The sequence below is a fragment of the Neospora caninum genome, chromosome IV, assembly GCF_000208865.1.
Source record: "Neospora caninum Liverpool complete genome, chromosome IV".
NCBI lineage: Eukaryota > Apicomplexa > Conoidasida > Eucoccidiorida > Sarcocystidae > Neospora > Neospora caninum.
The window spans coordinates 1634927-1656930 of record NC_018389.1 but is presented as its reverse complement, the minus strand read 5'-3'; the positions used below and the strand labels follow the sequence as shown (position 1 = coordinate 1656930).

General features: G+C 52.2%; 3 protein-coding genes across 3 annotated transcripts; 1 reads left to right on the top strand and 2 right to left on the bottom strand.

Moving 5' to 3' along the window:
- Positions 1 to 855: 855 nt before the first annotated feature.
- On the top strand, positions 856 to 5063 carry NCLIV_011550 (novel protein (Zgc:77155), related; the record flags this gene model as incomplete). The annotated part of the gene is made up of 5 exons (XM_003880673.1): positions 856 to 904; positions 1804 to 1967; positions 2536 to 2606; positions 4290 to 4568; positions 5006 to 5063. The coding sequence occupies 5 exons, from the start codon at positions 856 to 858 to the stop codon at positions 5061 to 5063; spliced, it is 621 nt and encodes a 206-aa protein (XP_003880722.1).
- Positions 5064 to 6450: 1387 nt separating this feature from the next.
- Positions 6451 to 10458, bottom strand: NCLIV_011540 (leucine-rich protein, related; the record flags this gene model as incomplete). Its single annotated transcript, XM_003880672.1, has 5 exons — positions 6451 to 6817; positions 7390 to 7756; positions 8079 to 8329; positions 8889 to 9555; positions 10107 to 10458. 5 exons carry the CDS (start codon positions 10456 to 10458, stop codon positions 6451 to 6453), a joined length of 2004 nt encoding a protein of 667 aa, XP_003880721.1.
- Positions 10459 to 13573: 3115 nt separating this feature from the next.
- NCLIV_011530 (conserved hypothetical protein) lies at positions 13574 to 21350 on the bottom strand (the record flags this gene model as incomplete). The annotated part of the gene is made up of 9 exons (XM_003880671.1): positions 13574 to 14233; positions 14723 to 15321; positions 15686 to 15810; positions 16293 to 16435; positions 16962 to 17680; positions 18276 to 18354; positions 18993 to 19100; positions 19695 to 19946; positions 21057 to 21350. The coding sequence occupies 9 exons, from the start codon at positions 21348 to 21350 to the stop codon at positions 13574 to 13576; spliced, it is 2979 nt and encodes a 992-aa protein (XP_003880720.1).
- Positions 21351 to 22004: the final 654 nt, after the last annotated feature.

The window sequence follows — 22004 nt, the reverse complement described above, 5'->3', positions numbered from 1 at the left end:
TCTTTCCTTCCCACACGCGTCGGCAGATCGCCGACAGTGAAGTGGACCAGACTGGACTCGCGTCTCTGTGAATTCTCTATTTTGCGAATCCGAGCCTTGAACACCGGCAAGTGCTTGCGTGTCTCTGTCCGGAATCGGTGCGTGGAACGCGAGAGCGAAACGTTTTCGACAACGCAAGACTCGAAGAGGTGTTCCCGCGGAAACACGGGCGCGGCGCGAAGTCCAGACACAGCCTCGGAAAGCGTCGCCTCTCTGTCTCTCTCGTTCTCCTTGTTCGGACTGCCACTGTGTACAGTCGCTGTTTGTCGCCTGCGAGCCTGCGCTTCTCTTTTACCGCAAAGGCTTTCCGCTGCTCGCCTTCTTACTTCAGGTTTCTCCATCTAAAAGGCCCTTTCTCCGCTTGGATTTTCTCGCTATCGAAGGCAGGCCGCCTCCCCAATCTCAGCCGGTTCTCATTATCCTTTCTTTCTCTCCCTTTCTGTCCGTTTCCGTGTCTTCTTTGGCATCCCACTCACCTTCGCGGCTTCAGTCTCTTTTCAAACGGAGCTTCGACTCACGCGTTTCGGTATTGCCCGTCGTCGCCAATCGTGTTCCCGGCCCCAGGTGTCTCCTTTGCGAGCAAAAATCGGGTTTCCGTCAATCGCCAGGTTGTCGGGATTCTGTCTTCTGTCCTTGAAGTACGGACTCAATCTCTCGAATTTTTACCAAGCCTTCTTGTGCCTCGCAGCCACGCTCCACTCTCGGTTTGCCGTCTGCCCCGTTTTCTCATCTCGTGTTCTTCTGGATTTCTGCCTTCGTTTCTGCGCCCCATTTCCTTCCGCATCCTCGGCCCCCACCCGACTTCATCTCTCAAAGATGCCACGCGGACCTATCGACGACCAAGAAGGCCGGAAGGTCTACATCGGTGAGTTTTGTCCCCGAGACCCATCGCGCTGGCGTTCCTCTCCTTTCCTGTCCACGGGGCTCTTTTCTTCCCTGTTTTTACACGCGTGGGCTGTTATTTTCTTCCTTTACAGTTTACCTCTCGTGCGCTCTCTCTGTCGCTCGGCTTATCTTTCTCCTGCACCTATCGCCTTCTCGTGTGTCGACCCGAGCGTATATGTCGCGTGTTACCTTCTGTCCCCCGTGCAATGTCTCCTTTGGTTCGCTTTCTTGTTTTGGCCATCAGTTCTTCCGGCCTCCTGTCCCTTTCGGCGGAGTGCTTTCTATGTTCTCTCTTCGTGCTCTCCGCTTCTCCCTCATATTGCTACACCGCCAGTTGTTTTTTTGTGCGTTTTCGTGAAAGCCTTGTTTCCCACTTCTCCCCTCAAATTTGTGTTGTTCTGCTTCCTCCCATGACACCTCCCGCACATGCTTCCCGGTGTTTCCCTTCTCCCATTTCTTTATCCTGTCTCTTCCGCGCCTGTGCGTTTCCTCACTTCTCCCGTCGCCCCCCTCGCCTTCTCTCTCCTCTTGCTTGTTTTCTTTCTCCGGTTCCTCCCTATGCTTGTGTCCCCTCGCTCGTTCCCCATCCCCTTCTCTCTTTCGGTGAGCTTCGTCGAAGGGGCGTGAGTCCCTTGCTTCTCACCGGTCACGTCTCTCTCGTCTCTCTTTTTCTCCACCTACCCACTGTGTCTGTCTCCGTTTCTCTTCACCGCTGGTTGCTTCCTCGTTTCTCAGTCTGCTCACCCTCTCACTTTGCCTTCCCTCCAGCACTGGTCCAGGAGCCTGCTCCTGAGTCTGGTGCCCCGCACCCAACGTTGCCGGATGCTTCTCGCTCTTGTCCACTGTGTCTTCCGTTCTTCCCTGTCTTTTCCGTTGCAGCCTCTGCTGTGTGTGTGCCGGTTCTTGGCTGTGTTATATATGGACTCGCCTCAGGCGGCATCGAAGCCGACACAACTACGGAGGAACTAGAAAGCCTCTTTGGAAAGTACGGCACCATCAGCACTGTCTGGGTTGCCCGCAACCCGCCTGGGTTCGCCTTTCTGGTGAGGAAGCGTTGCTCGAAACGCGCAGGCCTGGCGCCTGTCGACCTCTCTCTGTCCGGACCTAAACAGAGAGAAAGAAAGGGGGAAATGAATTGGACAGGAAACTTGCGAGAGACGGTTGGCGTGAAGGGTCACGGTGTTTTCGGTCGGGGTCCAGACCTCGGGTGCCGCGAGGCGACGCACTTAGACACGCCTTAGGTATTTGCGAAAAAAAACCGGCTGTGTGAGGAGTCGTCGAACTCGGTTCGGACGAGAGACACGTGGAAGGCGGGGAAAGTCGAATGAAGAGGAAACGAGGGAGGAACAGCAGGAGGAAAGGGGGGGAAGGTCAAAGGAAAATGCGAAGCGATTCGCTTCTCCTCTTGGTCTCCTAAACGGCACGCAAACATCGAAGCGCGGTCTCCAAGGCGAATCTCCCGGGTCGCCTGGGGTGTACAGACACTGCGCTCGTGCCTCAGAGTTTTGTTTTTGCCCGGTTTTCACGTCTTGTACCACTCTCCAGATGCGGGATGGCCTTGTGACAGAAGATTGGTTTATACGTGTTTTTGACTGTTTTGCATGTATGCAGACCTTCGACGACTACCGTGATGCGAAAGACGCCGTCGCGGAGTTGGACGGCTACCGCTACCGAGGGAAGCCGTAAGTTGTATCCTTGCGATTATCAGCTTCTTCGGTACCTCGCGTGTCCCCGCGATTCGCTGCCAACTCAGGTAGACTTGTCAAAGGGCTTGTCTATCCTTATATATATATATATATATATATATATATACGTCTGTATGTCGCGTGCCTAGTCACTCTCAGGATGGGATGCACAGACAGCCAGAGAGTTACGCCTTGTTTTGTGGGTCTTTTTTCGCATAGGTGAGTCATTCGCTTTCCGTGTAAAAGGATTTCAGTAGCGGACCTCGAGTTTCGTTTTGCACAGTTCGTCAGGGTTTTTAGTGCGCACACAGCGTGCGACTTCTTGGAGAATCCTTGCGGCGTCTTTGGGCGTATATGAGAGGCGCGGCGTGTGCGTTTGTATTCTTTAGTGCAGTTTCCCGTCCTCTCTGCGCGTCTCTTTTCACGTTTCTCGCCCCTCCCCGTTCTTCATCGCCTCGAACTCCTGTTTCGTGTCTCCCGTCGCGTCCTCGGGACCGCTAGGAAGATACGGAGACTGCGTTGTCAAGCTGCGTCTCTCTCGCCGTCTGTTGGAAAACAATTCCCAACCGTCACGACGTCTCTGCCTTCTCCCCAGTCGTCTCTTCCGTCTGCCCAGTCGTCTCTTCCTTCTCCCCAGTCGTCTCTTCCTTCTCCCCAGTCGTCTCGTCCTTCTCCCCAGTCGTCTATTCCTTCTCCCGAGTCGTCTCTGCCTTCTCCCCAGTCGTCTCTGCTCTCCATTTGTCGACTCTTGCGGCTCCAAGGCTGCAGTGAACGTGCACGGCTCCTGTCCTCTCCGCACCATCCCCTGATCTCGCGGTTTGAAAGTAAATGCTGTTTTTGCGGATAGCATGTGGAAAACAAAACAGAGAAGGAACGGCGTTGTGAGAAGCAAAAAGAAGCAAGGGTGTTCTGTCGCCGTACTGGCTGTTGCGTTTCGTAGATGCACCAAGAAGACGCAAAAGTCGTGTCTACGTAAACCCCACACACTGGGTTCTTCTCGTGCGTGTCTTCTCGGAACAAAACGCGATTGAAAAATTGTGTAGCTTCCTCTTCCCGGGACCTCGACATACAGAGCCGTAGCTTTTCGACTGTTCGTGTAGTGCCCTGTCGTCGCCTGTGTGTGTACCCCTCTGCCTCATTTTCACTGTCGCGTTTCTGCTGGCCGTCACTCCTTGAACACTTCGACCAGAGGCAGGTGTAGCTACACTGTCGGCGCCCTGTCCTCTACACTTTTTGTGTCTCCAGCTTTGCCGGCTCTCTCTGTTGGGTGTGTCGCTTCTCGTCGGTGGCGACAGACAGACGGGGACCTTTTTGCGAGGAAATCGAAGGATGTTTCTTTCGAGGACGTGCTATGTGTCTCGCTGTCTCTCCTGATGGGGAGGAGGCACCTCGGGAGTTAACTGATTTTCAGCGGCGCTTCTCGTCCCCGTCTTCCGATGGACCCACATGCCTCGCTACGCATGCTTTCACGTTTCCCTGTGTTTGTTTCTTCTTCCGTTAGCTGCGTATCTCTTGTGGAAGGACGAAGGTGATTGGCTGAACGGCACGTGTTCTTGTTTTCGAGGGAAAGTGGAGGGACCGTGGGATACTGCGTCATTGGTATGCGACTCCGGGTGCGGCGCGTGTCTAGACATCGGCGCGAACGCCTGGAATCGCGTGCATGCGTTATGGTTTTTTCAGAATTCGCGTAGAAATTGCGCGTGGTCCTGGCGACAAGCGACCGCGACGCCGCTTCGTGGACGACGACAGACGCGACGGCAGAGGTCGCGAAGACTGGGGATGGCGGGGACGAGACGAGGAGCGCCGAGGCAGAGACGATTATGACAGACGGCGCCGAGACGACGACGACCGAGGCGAGCGTGAAGGAAAATACAGAAACTCTGAGGGCGACTACCGTTCCAGAGACGAAGAGTACAGCCGGCGGAGAGACAGAAGCCGAAGTCGCAGTGACGACAGAAGGTAAGCAACCTACACAGGCGTACAGACAACGCGGAGTGTCGACAGTTCCAGAGGTGCTCAGATAGATAGATAGATAGATAGATAGATAGATAGATAGATATATGCATGTATCGCACGACGGCGTTGACACAGCATGGACCGTGTCCTAATTTTGTTCTCACAGGAAATGACGCTGCGGCTTCTAGCACCCATGGAAGACCGCCAAGACTCCTACGTAGGTCTGCATCAGTTTTGTTCGTGTATGCACGTATGTATTTCTACTTGTTATCGAATCATGTCTATGTGTATATCTGCCGTCTAGAACCATCTGGAGAGGCAGGACACTTTATCGAATGGCGGAGCATTTTACCCTGTGTATGACGTATCCGTTGGGGTGTATTCTCAAATATTCTGTGTCGATTTCTTGCGTTGTGTTGTTTGTCTCACGGGGTTCTCAGCCGGCGTTACGAGGACGATGACGACAGTCGCAGAGAAAGGCGACGGGATTACTACTGAGTGCAGTCGTGGTTGTTGCCAGGAGCGGTTCAGCATCCGGGGGCGAACAACGAGACATTGGCATAAAGATATAGGTGTGTATAGATATATATAAATATGCGGATATAGATATGCACGTGCCTACGTAACCGCGTCACGGGGAGTCTTCTCTGAGGCGGCGTGTGGAGTTCGTCAAGGACCACGCGAAAATGGTTTTTAAATGAGACAAAACGTTGCGCGGAGTCCCCGCGGACTCTTCCTGCGACGGCACGATGAATCTGAGAATGCCGACACCACTGGAAAGGAACGCCCCCTCCGTTTTCTCTGAGCACGTGGCAGCTCTCCTTAGGGAATCACAAGACCACACGGCTATCTCTCAGTCGCATGCATATTTATGTCTATGCGTATATATGCATGTATCCCTACATGTGTATATGTGCATGCCTATGTGTAGACCTGTGTGTATGCTGGCAGTTGCGGGGTGCTGGGGAGTGTGTGTCGATCGGCATCGAAGAAAGCTGTCGGGGATATTCCGTGCGTCTGGCGTTACAGTTGCCGTTGAAACCTCTTGGGATCTCACAAAAGATCAAATGCCTCCTGCGTTGCAACAGAACGGAGAACGCTCTCCCTAACTATCCTCGCACGCTTCCGGTGGAAAATTATCAGTTCGTCCAAGCACCGGCACTTCATATAATTATATATATATATATATATATATATATAGAGAGAGAGAGAGAGAGAGATGCATGTAACGTGTAGATAGACATACAAACATACATATAGCTGTAAGTGTATACACGTACATGTATGTACATATATTGGCCGGTAGAAGTCTCGTAGCTGTCCACAACTGTGCCTAGATACCGATGTGAGTCCACTGCCGTATATGAATCCGAGCTGGAATCTAAACGTTTTTTTTTCCTGCGATTGCGTGTCGTCCCTCGGTTGTCGACACGATTGGTCACCCGTGTTTGAGCATTGCTTTTCCACAGAATAACGCAGGATGCTGGTAACCAGTTTGTCAGCTAACGAACTTCCTACACGACTCGGTTGCCCGTCTGCTCTACAGTACATAGCGACCCAAAAGGATAAAAAAGATGTGGCCATTATTCTATCTATGCAAACAAAGATCGAGTCAACTGAACGCCAACCATGTACATATTTTGCCCGGCATCTGTAGCTGCATTCTCGTACGTATATATACATCTATATATATATATATATATATATGTTTACCTGTATACATCTACCACTGTATATGTGCATGTTTATACCTTTCCATAGACACATATATCAGACTATGTCTCAATATGTATATAGATGTATTTATGGGCATCTAGTTCAAAGGACAGTAGATGCCGGAGGGATCTAAGCGGCTCTCGTTGTGAGTTAGCCTCCCATTCTGTCTTCATGACTCCGTCTCAGATTCGGAGTGGCTGTCGCTTTCTGCAGCGTCTGAGGCTTTTTCATCTTTGCCTAAATGTGAGGCGACAGGTGCATCCTCGCCGCTCTCAGTGCCGCCGGCACTGCGTCGGGTGTCTTCTCGGTCGCGACTCAGGCGTTTCTGGTAGTGCAGCACTTTGGCCGTCAAGTCCTCAGTTGCCCGGTGAATCTCTTCGATGTGTCTCCGATGGCGTTCATACTGCGACTGGCGTTCGTTCTCGAAGTAGTGTCGCTGCCACGCACTCATGCCGGTCTGCATGCTGTCTTCCATAAACATCAAGAGCTGCAGATGCACCTCCAGCAGCGCGCTGCATGCGTTTAAGACTTCATCTCTGAAGCGACAAGTGAGGCAGTATACGTTGGCAGAACTCGGCAGGGGGAAAAAAGCTGAGGCGGCAGGGTGTTGGATATGCCGTGTTCTGCCCAGGGAAACCTTCCAACGGGGTCAGCCTGTTAACCTCGGCTAGTATTCCTGGGGAAACTCCTAGAGACTTTCTCTTTGCGAAAAGGCAATGCCCCAACAAGAATAACGCAAACGGAGATATAGAAATGCAGACTAGCGAGAAACCTGTCTTTAGATGTGTGCGCATATTTGTGTGTTTGCGCCAGCAATGCAGGCATCAGTCTACATCTCCCAACCTGTCTATTTATGTATAGGTCTATACGGCTATATACATGTCTACTGGGTTGACAGCCAACATGTTTAGGCGACGGTTTGGTATTTCTGCGGAGTTCATTCAACCTGCACCGGTCGGTTTTGTGGCGTCGTTCCTCGCCTGTGTGAAGGAAGAAGGTGAACGAGTGGGAAGCACGAGGGTCGTCTTGACTCTGCCCCGTCGCGGGTGTTCCTCTCCGACGCCGCATCTGACTGCCTTTTTCTTTGCGTTCGCCTCTTTGAACGTACTTTTTTCCGAGGTATTTCACGCGCAGATCATTTGTTTCTTCGTCCATGACAGCGGGAAAGGCTTCCAGTTCGGCAGTTGCCAGTTCCGTGAGACTGCTGCTGAACGTCTTTTCCGCTTCCTCAACGTTTCGGAAAAAGTCGGTACCCCGATCGAGCAGCTGCTTCATTGTCGAGTCCACGGCAGCCTCGAGTGTGTCCACACTCTCTTCCAAACTTTCTTGCAGCGTCGCCTCGCAACCCATTAAGTGAAATCTCAGCTTGTCCACGTCCCCTACGAAGTTTGCAACCGCCGCGTACAGCTGAGGCGCGCGAGAGTTCACCAGCCGCTGGAAGTCCTCGTCGCACGCGAGGCGCGTCGAGTCGTCGTCTTTTTGCATGCGTACAAGGCAGAACACACGGTGACAAGTCGACGCGTCTTGAGCAAACCCAGGCGGTTCGAGATATCAATCGGCTGCGCGTACCCAACAGAGACCCCAGAGGGTTTGCCATCGGAAAGCGTCGCGATTGCGTATTGGCTACTTCCTGCACGGGCGCGACTACCTGATAAGTCTGTGTCCTCTTATATACGTCTCGATATGTGAATTTTGATAGGAAGCAACAAGGCTGATTGGTAGAACGCAGGGGCAGATTCGCCCCGCAGTGTAAGCGTTAAGTCTCGCCGGTGTCTTACGCGAACTGTTTTCCCTCACTTTGCCCAGGAGATATCGAGGTCAAGAGAAACTTTGTCGGTTGGGCGTTCGTCACGGATATCCGATCGAGGATCTCGCGCCTCTCGTCAAAATATCGTTCCAGCTCTTTCTCGACTTTCTTCTTTCTGCTTTGCATTTGTCTCAGTAACGTTCGGGCCTCGCCCTCACTCTCGAGGACGGCCCGTTGGACTGCTTCCTCATATGCAGCGACGCGCTGTCGCCGTCGCCGATTTTGCTGCTCGAAGGTTTGCCTGTGTTTGTTACCCGCGAAAGAACACTGTCAGCAGAAGTGCAGACCTTATGCGCGAAACAGACGAATGGCAACGTAAACGGGTCACAGACAGCCGAAACAGGGACGGAAAAAAGCAGGCGAAGGAAGAGAGTGCAAGCGAGACAGCAATCAACACAGTGAACGACCGCGTCTCCCATGAACAGAGCTTTTGAGTGTTGACTCTACGCTTCTTTGGTGCGTTTGATCCTGCCTCCTGCACAGCGCCTTGCCTTAGATTTGCGCATGTGTTGGAAGAAGGGAAGCACGTGTGACGTAGAGGGGGGGAAGATTTACTTGTGGAGGCTGTTCTACCGTGGACGTCTCTCAGTGCGTGCCTCTTTGTAGCCTGTGAATCGCGCCCAAAAAGCTGCAATTCCCTGGTCCCCGGATCCAAAACGAAACGCTGAACTACAAATGCGAGACGCGAAAACTGGTTTCTCTTCGTTGGTGTGAAACGGAAGAAAGGAGGCACATTTGACTCTTTTTCGTCTCGCTGCTTCTGCGTTTGCCTCTTCCGTCTCGGAGTCGACGGGGCATACCTGAGATTTGTTGTCAGGATTTCTAACTTTTCCAAAAAGGCATCCCTTAGCAACGGGAAATCCTTGAGGACAGTGACCGGGGCGGGGATGACGGACTCGCCGAAGAAGCGATTGGCGACGTCATCGAGGAATGCACAGAAATTAGCCGCAAGGTGCTCCGTAGTTTTTGCACGTTTCTTCCGTTGTTCGGCTAAAGCAGCTTCGACGCTCTCTTGCTTTTTCATGTCTGTGAGTTCCTCCGGCTGGACGGATTCTTGAACCGCAACGATTTTCCTGCGGTCAATGAGTTGGTAATCGAGGTATCGAAGTTTCGGGAGGAACGCGAGGATGTACGGCGTGTAGTTTTCTGCCTTGCAAAGCGGATTTCCGTCCAGGTTCAAACACTGCAAGTTTGGATGCCTGCGCAGGTTGTGAATTTCTGATAAATCCAAGATGGCGTTCTTTCCTAGCGACAGCACGTTTAGTTTAGGACATCCTTCGAGACCCGTGCCGATTTTTGAAATCTTGTTGGAGTACAGTGAAAGGTCGGTTAGATTTGCGAGATTTGACAGACCACTGATTTCCGAAATGTTGTTAAAGGACAGATCCAACCAAACAAGATTCACCAGATGACTCAGATTCTCAATCGTCTCGATGACGTTGTTGTCGAGTCGCAGGGTGGTCAAACCTGCAAGAGCCACGCGTGCCCCGAGAACAGAAGCAGTGAAGAAGTGTTCTAACTTTGCTTTGGCCCTCCAGCCTCCTTATGTGGCCAGCCAAAGAGTCAACCTCCAGTCCTCGCCGCTGTAGAGTTGGGACTTAACATTCGGACTCTTGAAAATATAACTATACATCTAGAAATATATATATATATATATATATGAATGCTGCCGTATGTCCTATTGCGCGATGGGCCTGATGGGTGTGGACGAGGCACGAATAACTGATCCTTCTTAGGGGCGTCCCGAAGTGCCGTATGTTTTAAGGCCAACCATAGAGGTTGACACGTTTGTTGACATGGATATCTTTATCTTACCAAGGGGTGATAAGTGACAGCACCATCCCCCGCGAATGGACTCACAGATATACTGAATGTTCTCGAAACCACGCTAACACAATAGAACATGGATTCGGTAAACGAAGACATTCAAGATCTAAACCAGTAGTGTGGCATCAGTGAGGTGTAGGTATTATGGTCGATTGGATTCTTTCTTGTTTCTCTCCTCTGAGAGGACGGACCTGTAAAGGTCTCGAGATTTTCGATAAACATGATATTCTTGTAACTCAAAGACAGACTCTGAACCGTCGCGAAGTCTTTAGGCTCCGTTGGCTCCTCTGTGCCTTGTGAGCCGTCGGCCACGACGCCATTCTTCAAAACCTCCTCATCAATAACCTGGGGTTCTGCAATGTCAGATTTTTGACGAGCAGGATTGCCCCGCGGAGCACTTGCACCGCTCAATGCAGTCGCCCATTGGGGACGAGAAAAAAGCTCGTCAGAGAAAAGTGTGATTTCGGCGCCGGCCCCGGCAGTTGAGGCTCGGGAACTAGGAGGCCGGGGAATGCGTCCTCGTGCTCCCCTGGAACTGGACATTTTCCAGGTGAAATCCGCCGACACACTGGAGCGTTAAACGTGGGAACAAGAGTAGCGCTAGCGAAGTGAAAACCAACAAAAAGTCAATATCAACGTAACACACGATGAGTTATGCGATGTGTCCCGGAGGGCGTTCATCCAGTTGAGGCGTTTCTGTACGAAACAAACACGTGACGTGTCCGAGTTTGCCAAAGGTGAAAGCTGGATTGCCAGTTCCTAGGAGCTTGAATCATTCGGAGAAAAGGAATGGGAATAAACATCAAAGGCGTGAAAAAACAGACAGGACACTTGTAACACGCTGGCGAACTCGGAATTTGAAAGAAGCGTCGACGCCTGAGCTTAACAAGGAACAAATATCAAGGTGACAAAACGTCAGTCGCGAATATGTGTGCCATGTGCCTGTCTATCCGTCCACGAAAAGGAAGGTTTCCTTGCTAACAACGCACGGGTTTCTTTGGTCGAACGTGGATGCCGTCCAACGGCTCAGTGGTGAACTGGCAGATGGCTGACGAATTCGAGGACGAGCGTCTTGTATCCAGGAAACGCACATTCTGGGTATTCCGCCTGTTGGTGCTACACTGACGGCCTTGCGGGGGCACCAGAGATGTCTTCTCGAAGGCGCAGAAGCAATGCAGAATACTGCTATCTGGCCGTTGGGACCCGAGACACCAAACTCCAACACTGCCGGCTCAAGCAATACCCATTTGTGCAGCTTCACAAGCGAATGCCTCATCTGTCGGCCTTGGTGAAACCTGGAGAGACAGAACGTGTACGTTAGCTTGTAACTAGTTGTGTACGGAGGTCACGAACCTCGTACAGGGACGACGTGTGATCAGGAAAATCTATAAGACGTGTGGCGTTCGTTTGAAGAGGTTTCGCCTGATTCTTCATTGGCATGGTTGACACTTCTGAGAAAATTCATCGGTGAATGAAAGGAGCGTCTCAGAAACATCTGGGCACGGGAGTTTTAACTTTCCGATACAAAGTGAGGGTGAAATCGTATCTCGAGGATGACCGCAGTTTCACGAAACCAACGACTGAAGGATAAAAACAAACCATTCGGAGGTCGTTCTTGTTGAACAATTTGGGTCGTGAATTTTAAAAACAGGGGCAACGGATACATTTTGCTTCCTCTTCGTTTGGTAAAAAAATAACGAAAAGCTGAGGAAGTCTGCATGCTGAGATGAAATCCCATGTTACTCGGGCCCACAGCATCCCGCTTGTTCCTGGCCCCCGGACATGCTCAGCACGGATCTGCCGTCGGCAGGCCTTTTACAGAGATGCTTCCACCGAACACAATTCACAGAATACATCAGCCTATCCGGTGAAACAATCCTGGTCAAATTTCGACTGATATTCGGCAAGATCTCTGAAACACCTAGAATGATGGACATCACCAGAGACACCCTCCAAAAGGCAATATGCGTTGTTTCTTCGAGTGACGTTACCGAGGTCGCCGAAGCACATACTTCAATCTCGCGCGAGAAACGTTAGAACGGAATTCAGTCTCACTGCACATTGAAGAGTTTCTCCACCCGATACTAGAAAACGAAGACAGCGCTGAGCGTTTGATCCCAGACGCCCTGTGACAAGGATCGCCCCCGGTTAGGTAGGCCTCCCCCTTCACTCCGGAGGCCAAGCAAATCTTTACTTGCGCCGTTGGCAGGTATAAACTCTACACACACCAAAGAGCACCGCAAAACGAGGCGGTCTAGGCCCTCGTGCTCTGCTCCGTTAGATGGATCGAAACAAGGCGTCACGTAAAACCATCAACATGAGACTGGATGCGGTGCAGTTACTCCGGGAAAGTGTACTTCACGGACACGAACCACAGTGGGCAATTCCACTCCCTACAGAGAGGCGGGGAGCGTGGGGATAAGATTTCACCATTGTTTCGGGAATACGTAAAACAAGCAACCGCTTCTACCACGGCCGTTGATTCCACGGAGTCAGATAAGTGAGGACTATCGGTCAGGGGACCAGTCCCTGACGAAAGAGAGCCAACTTCAAACAGGGGAAGACGAATAACATAGCGCTCGTCACAACAGCTCTGAGCATCAAGAACAGATGCCTGCACGCTACAGCGTGCATTCCATCGTGGTTTTATTCCGGATTCGATGAGTATCAGGTAGACAAAAATCACAATATTCCGAATTTGACCGGTCCCCTGAATCCCGGCAGTTTGAAGTCAGACCCGCGAGTGCCGTTGAAATGTCATGATCTAGTGGATCATTCCAGGGTACCACGAATGAGGCGATTGGGCGCCGCCGATCGCATCTTGGCAACGGACGGGAGTAGTGGTTCTCATTACCTGTGTGTTGTCTATATACACAAATATATGCCATTGTCTGCATGCACGGAAGTGTGTATTTCCCCTGTTTCATTTTGGAGTCAGACGGTTTTGCTGATATTGTGGCAGAATCCTGTCTCGGCTGCTGCCGCCAACCTTGACGAATCACGCATGCTACGACGTGCCCTCCCGGATGACCGTGTCTTTCCAGATTCGCCTCCCGTTGCCTCTGGTTTAGATTTCGTTCGTTTTTGTCACCCATTGTGAGACTGCCCGTTAAACGCCAAACCGCATGTGAGGCCTACACGGAGTTTTACCGGGTCTTCCGTGGGAACGCAACACGTGCCTCATGCCAACCAAACCGAATGGCGGTGTTCCCGCGACACCAACGCCGGGGTAACCTCGCCGGGGCAAGCAAGACACACCGTCCAGTGGGTAATCTGGACGACGGAAAACCCGTCAGTCGAATCGCGTTGAAGTTCGCACTGGCAAGGCACGGGCAACACGCGAAGCACGGAAAAACAGAGTCTTTCCGCCAGGAGAAAAAAGTTAGAAGCATCGAACAAGTACCACAAAGACACAAATGAGAAGCGTCGAGGGAATGATGCAAGGACCGCCTGCCCCGGTGCCTCTTTCGTTTGATGTCTGATGTCGTTTTGTCTGCACATCCTCTAGAATGTTTACATGATTCCGCTCGCTTCTAGGGTTCTCTCTTGCCCGTTAGTGCCTTGTCGCTCCCTTCTCTTTCTCCCAGTTTCCGTTCATGGTTTGTCTCGCGTCTTGCCGTCCTTCCGCACTTGTCGCCTCCTTGGCGCTCACAGCGCCTTAGCCGAAATCGTCTTCGTCCTCCTCTTCCACGTCTCCCACGTCTTTGTCGTCGATGTCCGTGCCGATGTCGAGCCCGTCATTCATGCCCTTCATCCTTAGCATCTCATCTGCACGGTACGGGGTATTGAACACGAGTGTGTATCCTTGATCGAGATAGCTCTGCATGCTTTGGCCCTTCTTCAGAGGCCGGTCGCGTGCGCGATCTCCACTCGTTTCCTGCTTTGTGGTTTCCTCCCCTGTCACCAACTTCCTCGCGCCGCCCCCTGCGCCTGTGCCACTCTGTACCTGCAACGTTTCGCTCTCTGCTGACCAGAACGAGGCTGCCTTTTGTCCTTTGTCGCGCTCCGCCAAGGCGTCTTCGACAATTTCTGTGGTAAGCTGTCGCGCCGCTTCTGCGGCCCCGGTCTGCTTCATTTTCGACGCTTCAATCAGCGCACGCTGTCGCTGAAGAATCTTCTCCTCTCTTTCTGCTTGCTTAAATGCCTGTCTGCTCCGATCGGCCTCGCCTTCCCCTTCGTTCTGCCCACTTTTTTCGTCCAACTCGTCTAGCCCTCCAAGCGCTTTGTCCATCTCTGCTTCATCCATTTCGCCGTCTTCACGGCTCGTTTGCCGTGCGGCCTGCTGCTTGACTGAGAACTTGCGGTACTCCAGCTCTTGCTGAAAGAGAAGGAACCAGAAACACGCAAAAACCGAAAAAACAGAAAACACTGCAGCCGTCAAGCGTTGTCCGGAAAGCATGCCTTACGAAAAACACGTACACCTCGACAAGGAGAAAAGACGAAACGAGGCGGTCATCCCCACTGTGGCTCTTGCGGGGTGTCGAGGCAGGCTGCCTCTCTCGCTTCCTGCTTTCGGACCCCTTGTTTCCCTTCCCTAAAAATTCCCTCCGCCCCGTTCGCCAGTGCCTCCGTTTTCCCCCCTTTCCCCCCGTTTCCCCCTGTCTCCCTCTCTCCTCGCTTCCTCCTCCCCTGCTCTCTCCTCCTGTCCACGCTTCCGCTCCCGCTTTTTCCTTTACGTTTCGGTTCGACTTCGTTCCACCTCTTCTGTCACCCCTATCCATGCTCTCGCCTTCCCCACGCTTCGCGTTTCTGTCCTGCTCTCCTCTTCATTCTCTTCTTCCTCGCGGCGCGCCTCTCCCGCCCTTACCAGAAGCGCCAGGACAGTGCGCGTGGCCTTCTCGCTGTGGCGTTGAGGAAGTCCCGCTTCTTGCGCCTCCTTGCTGTACCCTTCGTTCACTTTTTCTTCGTGCTGCGCTCTCGCCACCGCAGCACGCAAAGCCGCCTTCGTGATGCGTTGCTCGTCTAGCGCCTCGGAGCCTCGGTCGCCCACCTCTCCCTGTTTCTTCGCATGCACCGACCGGCCTCGCGAGGCGAGAAACGCCGCAGCCTGCGCCGCTGCATTCGCCTTGGCTTTCACAGAAGACGAGGCAGCAGGCACACTTGCGGCTTTCTCTCGGGCGTGGTACATGTTCAGCACTGCCGCGAGGTGCTTGGCACGCGCGTCGGCGGCGGCAGCTCTCTCCGCGAAAAGCATCTCATCTGTGAACTCTTCAGGGGATATCTCGTCGCTGTTCGCGTCAGCAAAAAGTGAGCCTGGAGCACTTTTCCCCGAGGCGGGGCCGAGTCGCTGAATGTGAGGATCCACACGCAGCAGCTGCTGCTTCAGCTCCTCTTTCTTTTGAGTCAGATCCGACAGGAAACTCTTCCAGTTCTGCTGGAACTCTTTCTTCTTCTCCTCCTTCGCCTCTGAATTGCAAGCAAGGAGGCAAGGGGGAACGGGAGTAAGGAAGAGACAGAAAGCTCGGGAAGGCGAGAGACGAACGACGAACGGGATGCCGCCCGGATCTGCGAATAACGATGCTGTCCACGAGGGGAGTCGCGGCCTCTGTGCTTTTAAACGGGAGAAAGAAGAACGCGCGTGACCAGGACCAAAGGCCCCGCAGCAGGATAGGCTGACACAAATACAGAGTGTGCTGCCACGCACTGGAAACGTGGCGAGGAAGACAGATACGCGCGAAGCCGAACGAGCCGTTCCACTGCGCGTCGAAAACCGGCATCGACGGTGAGTGGTCTTAAAGGAGAAAGCAAGGAGGACAGAAGAGAAACGAACCTTTGAGGGCCTGCTCCTCAGCAAGCTCGCGAGGCGTGGGCGGCGTCTCCATCATGGCGCGCGCGGCTGCTTCTTCCTCAGGCGTTTGCGATTTTCGTTCAAGATCTCTGTAGAGACTCCCGACGCTGCGAAGGGAGAAACGGGAACAGAGCGGGAACAGAACCGACGATAAGGTGACTCGAAGTTGAAACTGTGCTCCGCCTAATTGCTTCTGTTTGTCTGGCGGTGTTACAAGCGGAGCTGGAAGTCTCCGAGCAAATGCCAGCAACCTCCCAACGAAGACGCCGCGAAGCGGAGAGCGACAGAGAGCGCAAAAGAGAGAACGAACGCGAGAGAGAGAACGAACGCGAAAGATAGAAGGAACGAAAAGAATCGCGAGGGAGAAAAGGCGGGAGAGACGCACTACCGAAAAAGGATCTTTCACAGAGGGGACGGACGCGTTCTGCTACGAGAAGGGAGATGGACGAGAGAACGGGGAATGGATGAGAAGCACTCGAGATGACTAGTGACTAGTTCGAAGCACAAGAAGCGAGCAGAGGCATGCGCCAAAGTCTGCTGGGCAGGAGAAAGGCGCCAGTCCGCGAAGGCGACAGAACAGAAGGCGAACCTTTCGGCGAAGAAATTGGACGCTTGCACAATGGTGTCCTCAAGAGGCGGTCGAAACAAGTCATCTGTTTCGCGCGTGAACGTCACCTCGAGCAGGCGCCCTGCTCCACAAAAGAAAACGTCCTTCGTCACCTCTAGCAGTCGCTGAGGAAACACACAGGAATGCAAGCATCAGAGCGTGCAGCAGAAAACGAACCTGGAGGTGAGAGAACTCACAGTGTATGCACACCGTAATCCCATTCTGTGTACGTACAAATAAACACACACAATGCCTACCTATACAACTAGGCAAGCTTTGATAACACGTATGCATACAAGTGCGTGTGGTTAGCCCTCTCGGGGACGGAATCAGTCTCCCCTTGGTTCTGCATCCGAAGCCTCGAGCGCGTTCACTCTGTTGGCCCTTTCCCTCTCCAACCTCGACTCCAGATCGAACATATATATATATATATATATATATATATATATATATAGTTTCACCTAATATAACACATCCTCTCTCAATTTGTGCCAGGAACTACAGTTCTCCTTCCTGTAATTGGAAAAATATCTATCTGTCTATATATATGTATATATATGCTTACGGGTGGACACTGCTACACACTTCACATTTACATCTTGGCACGGTGTGGATCTTTTTACACGCATGCAGGGTTTTGTGTTTTCTGACCTTTAACTCGGCGTTGCCATCTGTGGCGCCGTCGGAGTCTTCGATGGCTTTCTTTCGGTTGGCTGCTTCTTCCTCGAGCACTTCCTCGCATTCGCGGATTTCGATCGCGACGATTCGCGCGGCCTGCCGGGGGGTCAGCGACACCAGTCGCCAGCCTTCGGGGAGGCCGAGAGGCAGAAGCGAGGGAGGCTTTGAGGGTGCGGCGTTGAGGGAGGCCACGGTGGCAACTGCAGTCTTTAGCGACATCTCGTAAAGCTGTTCGTCGTGGTCTTCTTTCGCCTGTTCCTTCGCACCGACCTTTGCTGCGGCCGGCTCTTGACACGACCTTTCTCGTCGCGTTTCCGCTCCCTCCATATGTTCCTTTTCCGTCGCTTGTTCCTTTTCAGTCGCCTCCTCGCTCTCGAAAAGCCCGTCGGGTTCGGAATCCCAGTCATACAACTTTCTCTGTTCCCGCTCTTCTGCGTCGTTCGCCTGCTTGTCGCATGCGCGCGCGAGAGCTGCGAGCCACGTCAACTGCATGCGCTCTTCGTCCGTTTGGAACAACTTGGAAGAGCCGAGCAGTTCCTCGAACCGTTTGTCGTCTTCTTCGCCTTCTTGCGGGGTCGAAAGAGAGTCTTCCGCTTCAGGCGACGAGGCCGACGCCACGTCGAAGGCCGCGAAGAGATTGCGCGCAAACACTTCCTTGAGGAAGTGCCGAACAAAGTTCCGGTACATGTCCTCTGGAGGGACAAAACGGGGCACCACAGCGAGGTGAGACCGCGCCGCGAATCGAAGAGTCACACACGAGGACGAAAGGAAACAGCCAAGAGGGAAAGAGAGAGGAGGAGAGGAAAGACGAGATCGAGGCAGGGCGACACACGGCCGGGGATCGCGGTAAAATTTACAGAAGAGGCCGGAAACGCGGAAATACAACCCGGGTGAATATTCGGGTTTGTATCAATCACAAATAGTCGCAGTCGTGAGCCTGCTAACGACATCAAACAAATGACGACCTGAGACCTACAGATGTATGCATGTATATATGTATGTGTATGTACGCATGTATGTATGTTCGTATATATATATATATATATATATATATATATATGAGATGTAAACATGTGGTTATAGTTGCGTATCCAAAGATGCGCAGACATGGACAGATCTCGGTGTGTGTATCCCGTGCGGATCCGTTTCGAAACCACATCACGATAGTGAAAGCAAAGCCGCAGTACGAAACGAGCGTCTTCAGCTGCCCGGGGGTGTGCGTGAAGAGATGTAGGAGAGACTTGTTTTTATTCCGACCGGGTAAATGGTCGCGGTGCCGGCTCCTACCTTTCCGGGTTAGCAGCTCTGCCTCGAGCGACCGGTCGCTGTGATCGTGGAGGAAAAACATCCACGCGGGTCTCAGCATCTTGAAAAACAAACAACCACAGGCAACCGCCGTCGAATCAGACCCATCGTCCTCTCTCCGTTCGAGCATCCTTTTGGTCTGTTTTCTCCGTTCACGTTCAAATACAGACATACGTGCACTTCTTTGCGTCAGTTGCACTCGTGTGCTTTTTGATTCCGAGCTTATTCATGCATACAAATGGCGATAGATGGAGAAATATTATATATATATATATATATAAACATATGTACATCGTTTCCCTAACAAAGAGAGGCGTGAAAAACGAAAACGCAGACGGGCCGATATACCCCCACAGACAAGTCGACAGGAACCGTCGGCAGCTGAGGGATCGATGTCGCCAGAGTAAGACAGGGAAACACGCAACGAGAGAGACAGAGATCGACATACCGATAGAGACAGATATCGACATAGCGAAAGCGACAGATATCGATATAGGGATAGGCAAGGAAAATGCGGGAGAAAGAGAAACAAGAAGTGAAAGAGTAGGACGCAGTACAGGAGGAGTGAAATCGAGTAACAAAAACAGGTTGCTGCTGATGACACTTTACAAACCACAGGCCGCTCCGCTCGATGCACATCGTCCTGTGCATGCGTTGGGACCTCGACAAAAAGACTGAGTTTTTTACGGTGATTCTCACGCGACGGAGGCTGAGGTCGTCCACGACGCAGTCGGCCAGGAGGAGAACATTTACGCAGTTACTGCTGTCTTTGTTCTCTTCCAGAATCTTCCGAAAAATCCGAGCAACCTGAAACGACAAAACGCCAGGAAGAAGAACGTGGAAGAGACACGAACGAGCAGCATGCGAGCGAGAATCCACAGAAGTCACGGAACCAGCGGAGAGGGAGGTGAGAATCCACAGGAGGCAAACAGGGCCTTGAAACGGCGATTCGGCAGAGACATTGAAACGAACGAGCAGAGCCTGAAAGGCTCCATGAGGACGATGCAACAGAGAGACAGTCCCTTGTGTGTAGAAACAGCAGTCAAGTCAACACACCCAGAACCACATTCAGTTTTATCTGCATATATATACATACACGTACGCGGAGAGACACGTAGATGTAAATACGTTATGCATGTTTGTATATAAGGATGATATATATATATATATATATATAGGGAGAGACAGCCAGAGGTAGACAGATAAGAGCCTCTACATACTTATAGCCAGATAGATAAGTATGGATGTGTAAACATATGTATATATATATATATATATATATATATATATGCATAGACAGGTGGGTAGATAGCTGGGCTTGTGTACAAATGGCTAGGTATGTCGATTCACAGGAGAAAAAAAAAGCATGGTGGAGGGAGACGCCCTTCGTCGTGTGCTCACCTCGATGGGCTGTACGTTGAAAGCGTGGCGAAGAAGGAGCCGAGTGAATTGAATGAGGTAGGCGGGATCTGTGCCCCCCGAAACTTGGAGGAGACTCTCGAGAACTGTTCGCAGCATGTCCAGCTTCACTGCTGGGGTAAAGCAGGGAATTCGCTTCGTCACATCGTCGTGGAGAGATCGGATTTCTTGAATCAATTCCTCGTTCTCGTCGAGCCGTGGCAAAGGCGTCGGAGCGGCAAAAGGCGGAGGGAACTGACACGAGAAACAGAAACATACCTCGTGCCACGTCCGCCGCTTACACCCCAAACCAAAAAAGCTGCTGGCCTCTCGGACCACACCCCCGACACATCCACGAAAACCCGTGGATGTCCAAGGGTCAACAACGAAAGGCACTTGTATCGAATAGTCATGTATATATACATATATATGGAGCCTTTTAATAGTCCTCAATACTGAGCAATGTGTGGAAATATGGACATATGGATTCTGATATACATATATATATATATATATATATATATATATGCATGTATATAGACATGTATGTGGACATGCATGCATATACACAGATAGGGGAGCGATCATACCCTCCAAACGTATATGCAGGATCCGATGCATTTGATAGTCTAAATGCGTGACACAAGAAGGAAAACGTCTACGTATGTAGAGGCTCGCTCACATATAAATAGTTACAGATAGATACGTATTCGGAGACGGACGGAGAAGGCTCCTTGCAACGAATGTAACGTTTTCCCAGAAAGATGTTTGTGAGTCGCGCACGAGCATCTGGAGCAGAAAGGAGTGAAAACGCGAAAACGGAAGAACAGACAAGAGACTCTGCCAAAAAGCCGCGACAGCCGACGAAAACATGTTTTTCTCGAGACGCGGCACTGATTGTGGCGGTTTTCTACTCCCCTCGTCAGATCGCGTGACTCGTCTCTTGTTTCTCCCCCCGCCGACTCTTAGAGGCAGCAGCGCAGGAGACGGTTAGTCAGAGGAGGTAGAGAGGGGCGAGAAGGCAGAGCAGAAAAAAAGGAGGTCGGTAAGAGGGCGGCTGGGCGGTACGAAGACAGAATCTGCGGTCTATTCCCCCGTCATCTGAATTCGATACCGTTGCGCGTTTACATGCAAATCACCACCTCACGTCTCTACCTTCCCAGCGGCTGTCTGGGCCCTCCACGTCTGCTGGGAATTGCCGCGTAGACAGGTCTCTTGCCCGCATGTCTGTAAATGTATGTAAGTACGTATGTAAGTACGTATGTAGGTAAGCATGAATGGATGCATGTACGTATGCATGTATGTAAGTGTGTATGTAAGTGTGTATGCATGTATGTACGTGTGGGGGGAGATTCTGAGACACACCTGCGAGTGCGTCTGGTTTGTCTCTGCATTGTGCGAGAGTGCAGGGAGATCCAGGTAGGCGTTTTCGACTTTCTGGCTCTGTTCGAGGCCGAACGCTTCGGGCATGTCCAAGTCGAATTCTTCATTGAGCTCTTTCGTCTCGCGCCGAAACGCCTCAGCCTTCTCCTCGGCGTCGAAAGCCGAAGGCGCATAGCGATTCAGCAGGCGGACGGCGTGGAACGCAAATGTCTGTGAAAACGATAAGACAAAAGGCAAAAGAAAGAGGAAGGGAAGTGAAGGAAAGGGAGCGAACATGAGGGGGACGGCAGAGGTCAGAATCGGGAAGAGCGCAGACAGTAGACCTACGGAGGACGGCAAGAACACGAGAAAACGCGAAGCGAGAAGGGGGAGAACACAGGCAGAGGTACGAGAGGCTAAATCAGGCCCGAGACAGATGCGAGCACGCGGCTACGGATAGAAACCACGAGGGCACGGCGACAGAACCAACTGCAGGAGACTCAGACAGGGGCACACGATGGCATGCAGGAAACTCAGCAAGATGAGAGAGAGAGAGAGACACGGCAGACGCCAGGACGCGCCTGGAGGGACTCCCCACCGGAGCAGACGATCGTCCGTGAGTCAAGAGAGAGAGACAAAAGGACGGCGAAAAAAGGACAGATGGGCCCCGTCAGCCACACCGGGAGCCCAGCGAGGGCGGGGACGAGGAGGCAATCGAAAAGGGGGCGAATTGTGTTCTCTGGAGGACGGCAGAGCTCCAAACGCCCACCTGCGGAGGCGAGAGGCCGACTCAACTCGCAAACGGGAAGAAGGGACGAAACGCGTTTTCTGCTTTTCCTGCGGAATGCCATGCGGCCCTCTATGCGAGGTAGGGAGCACGCAAGGCTGCTGCTCTAACCACCTCGCCGCCACCGCTCCCAGAAGTAAGAACGCCCCCCCCCCCCCCAAAAA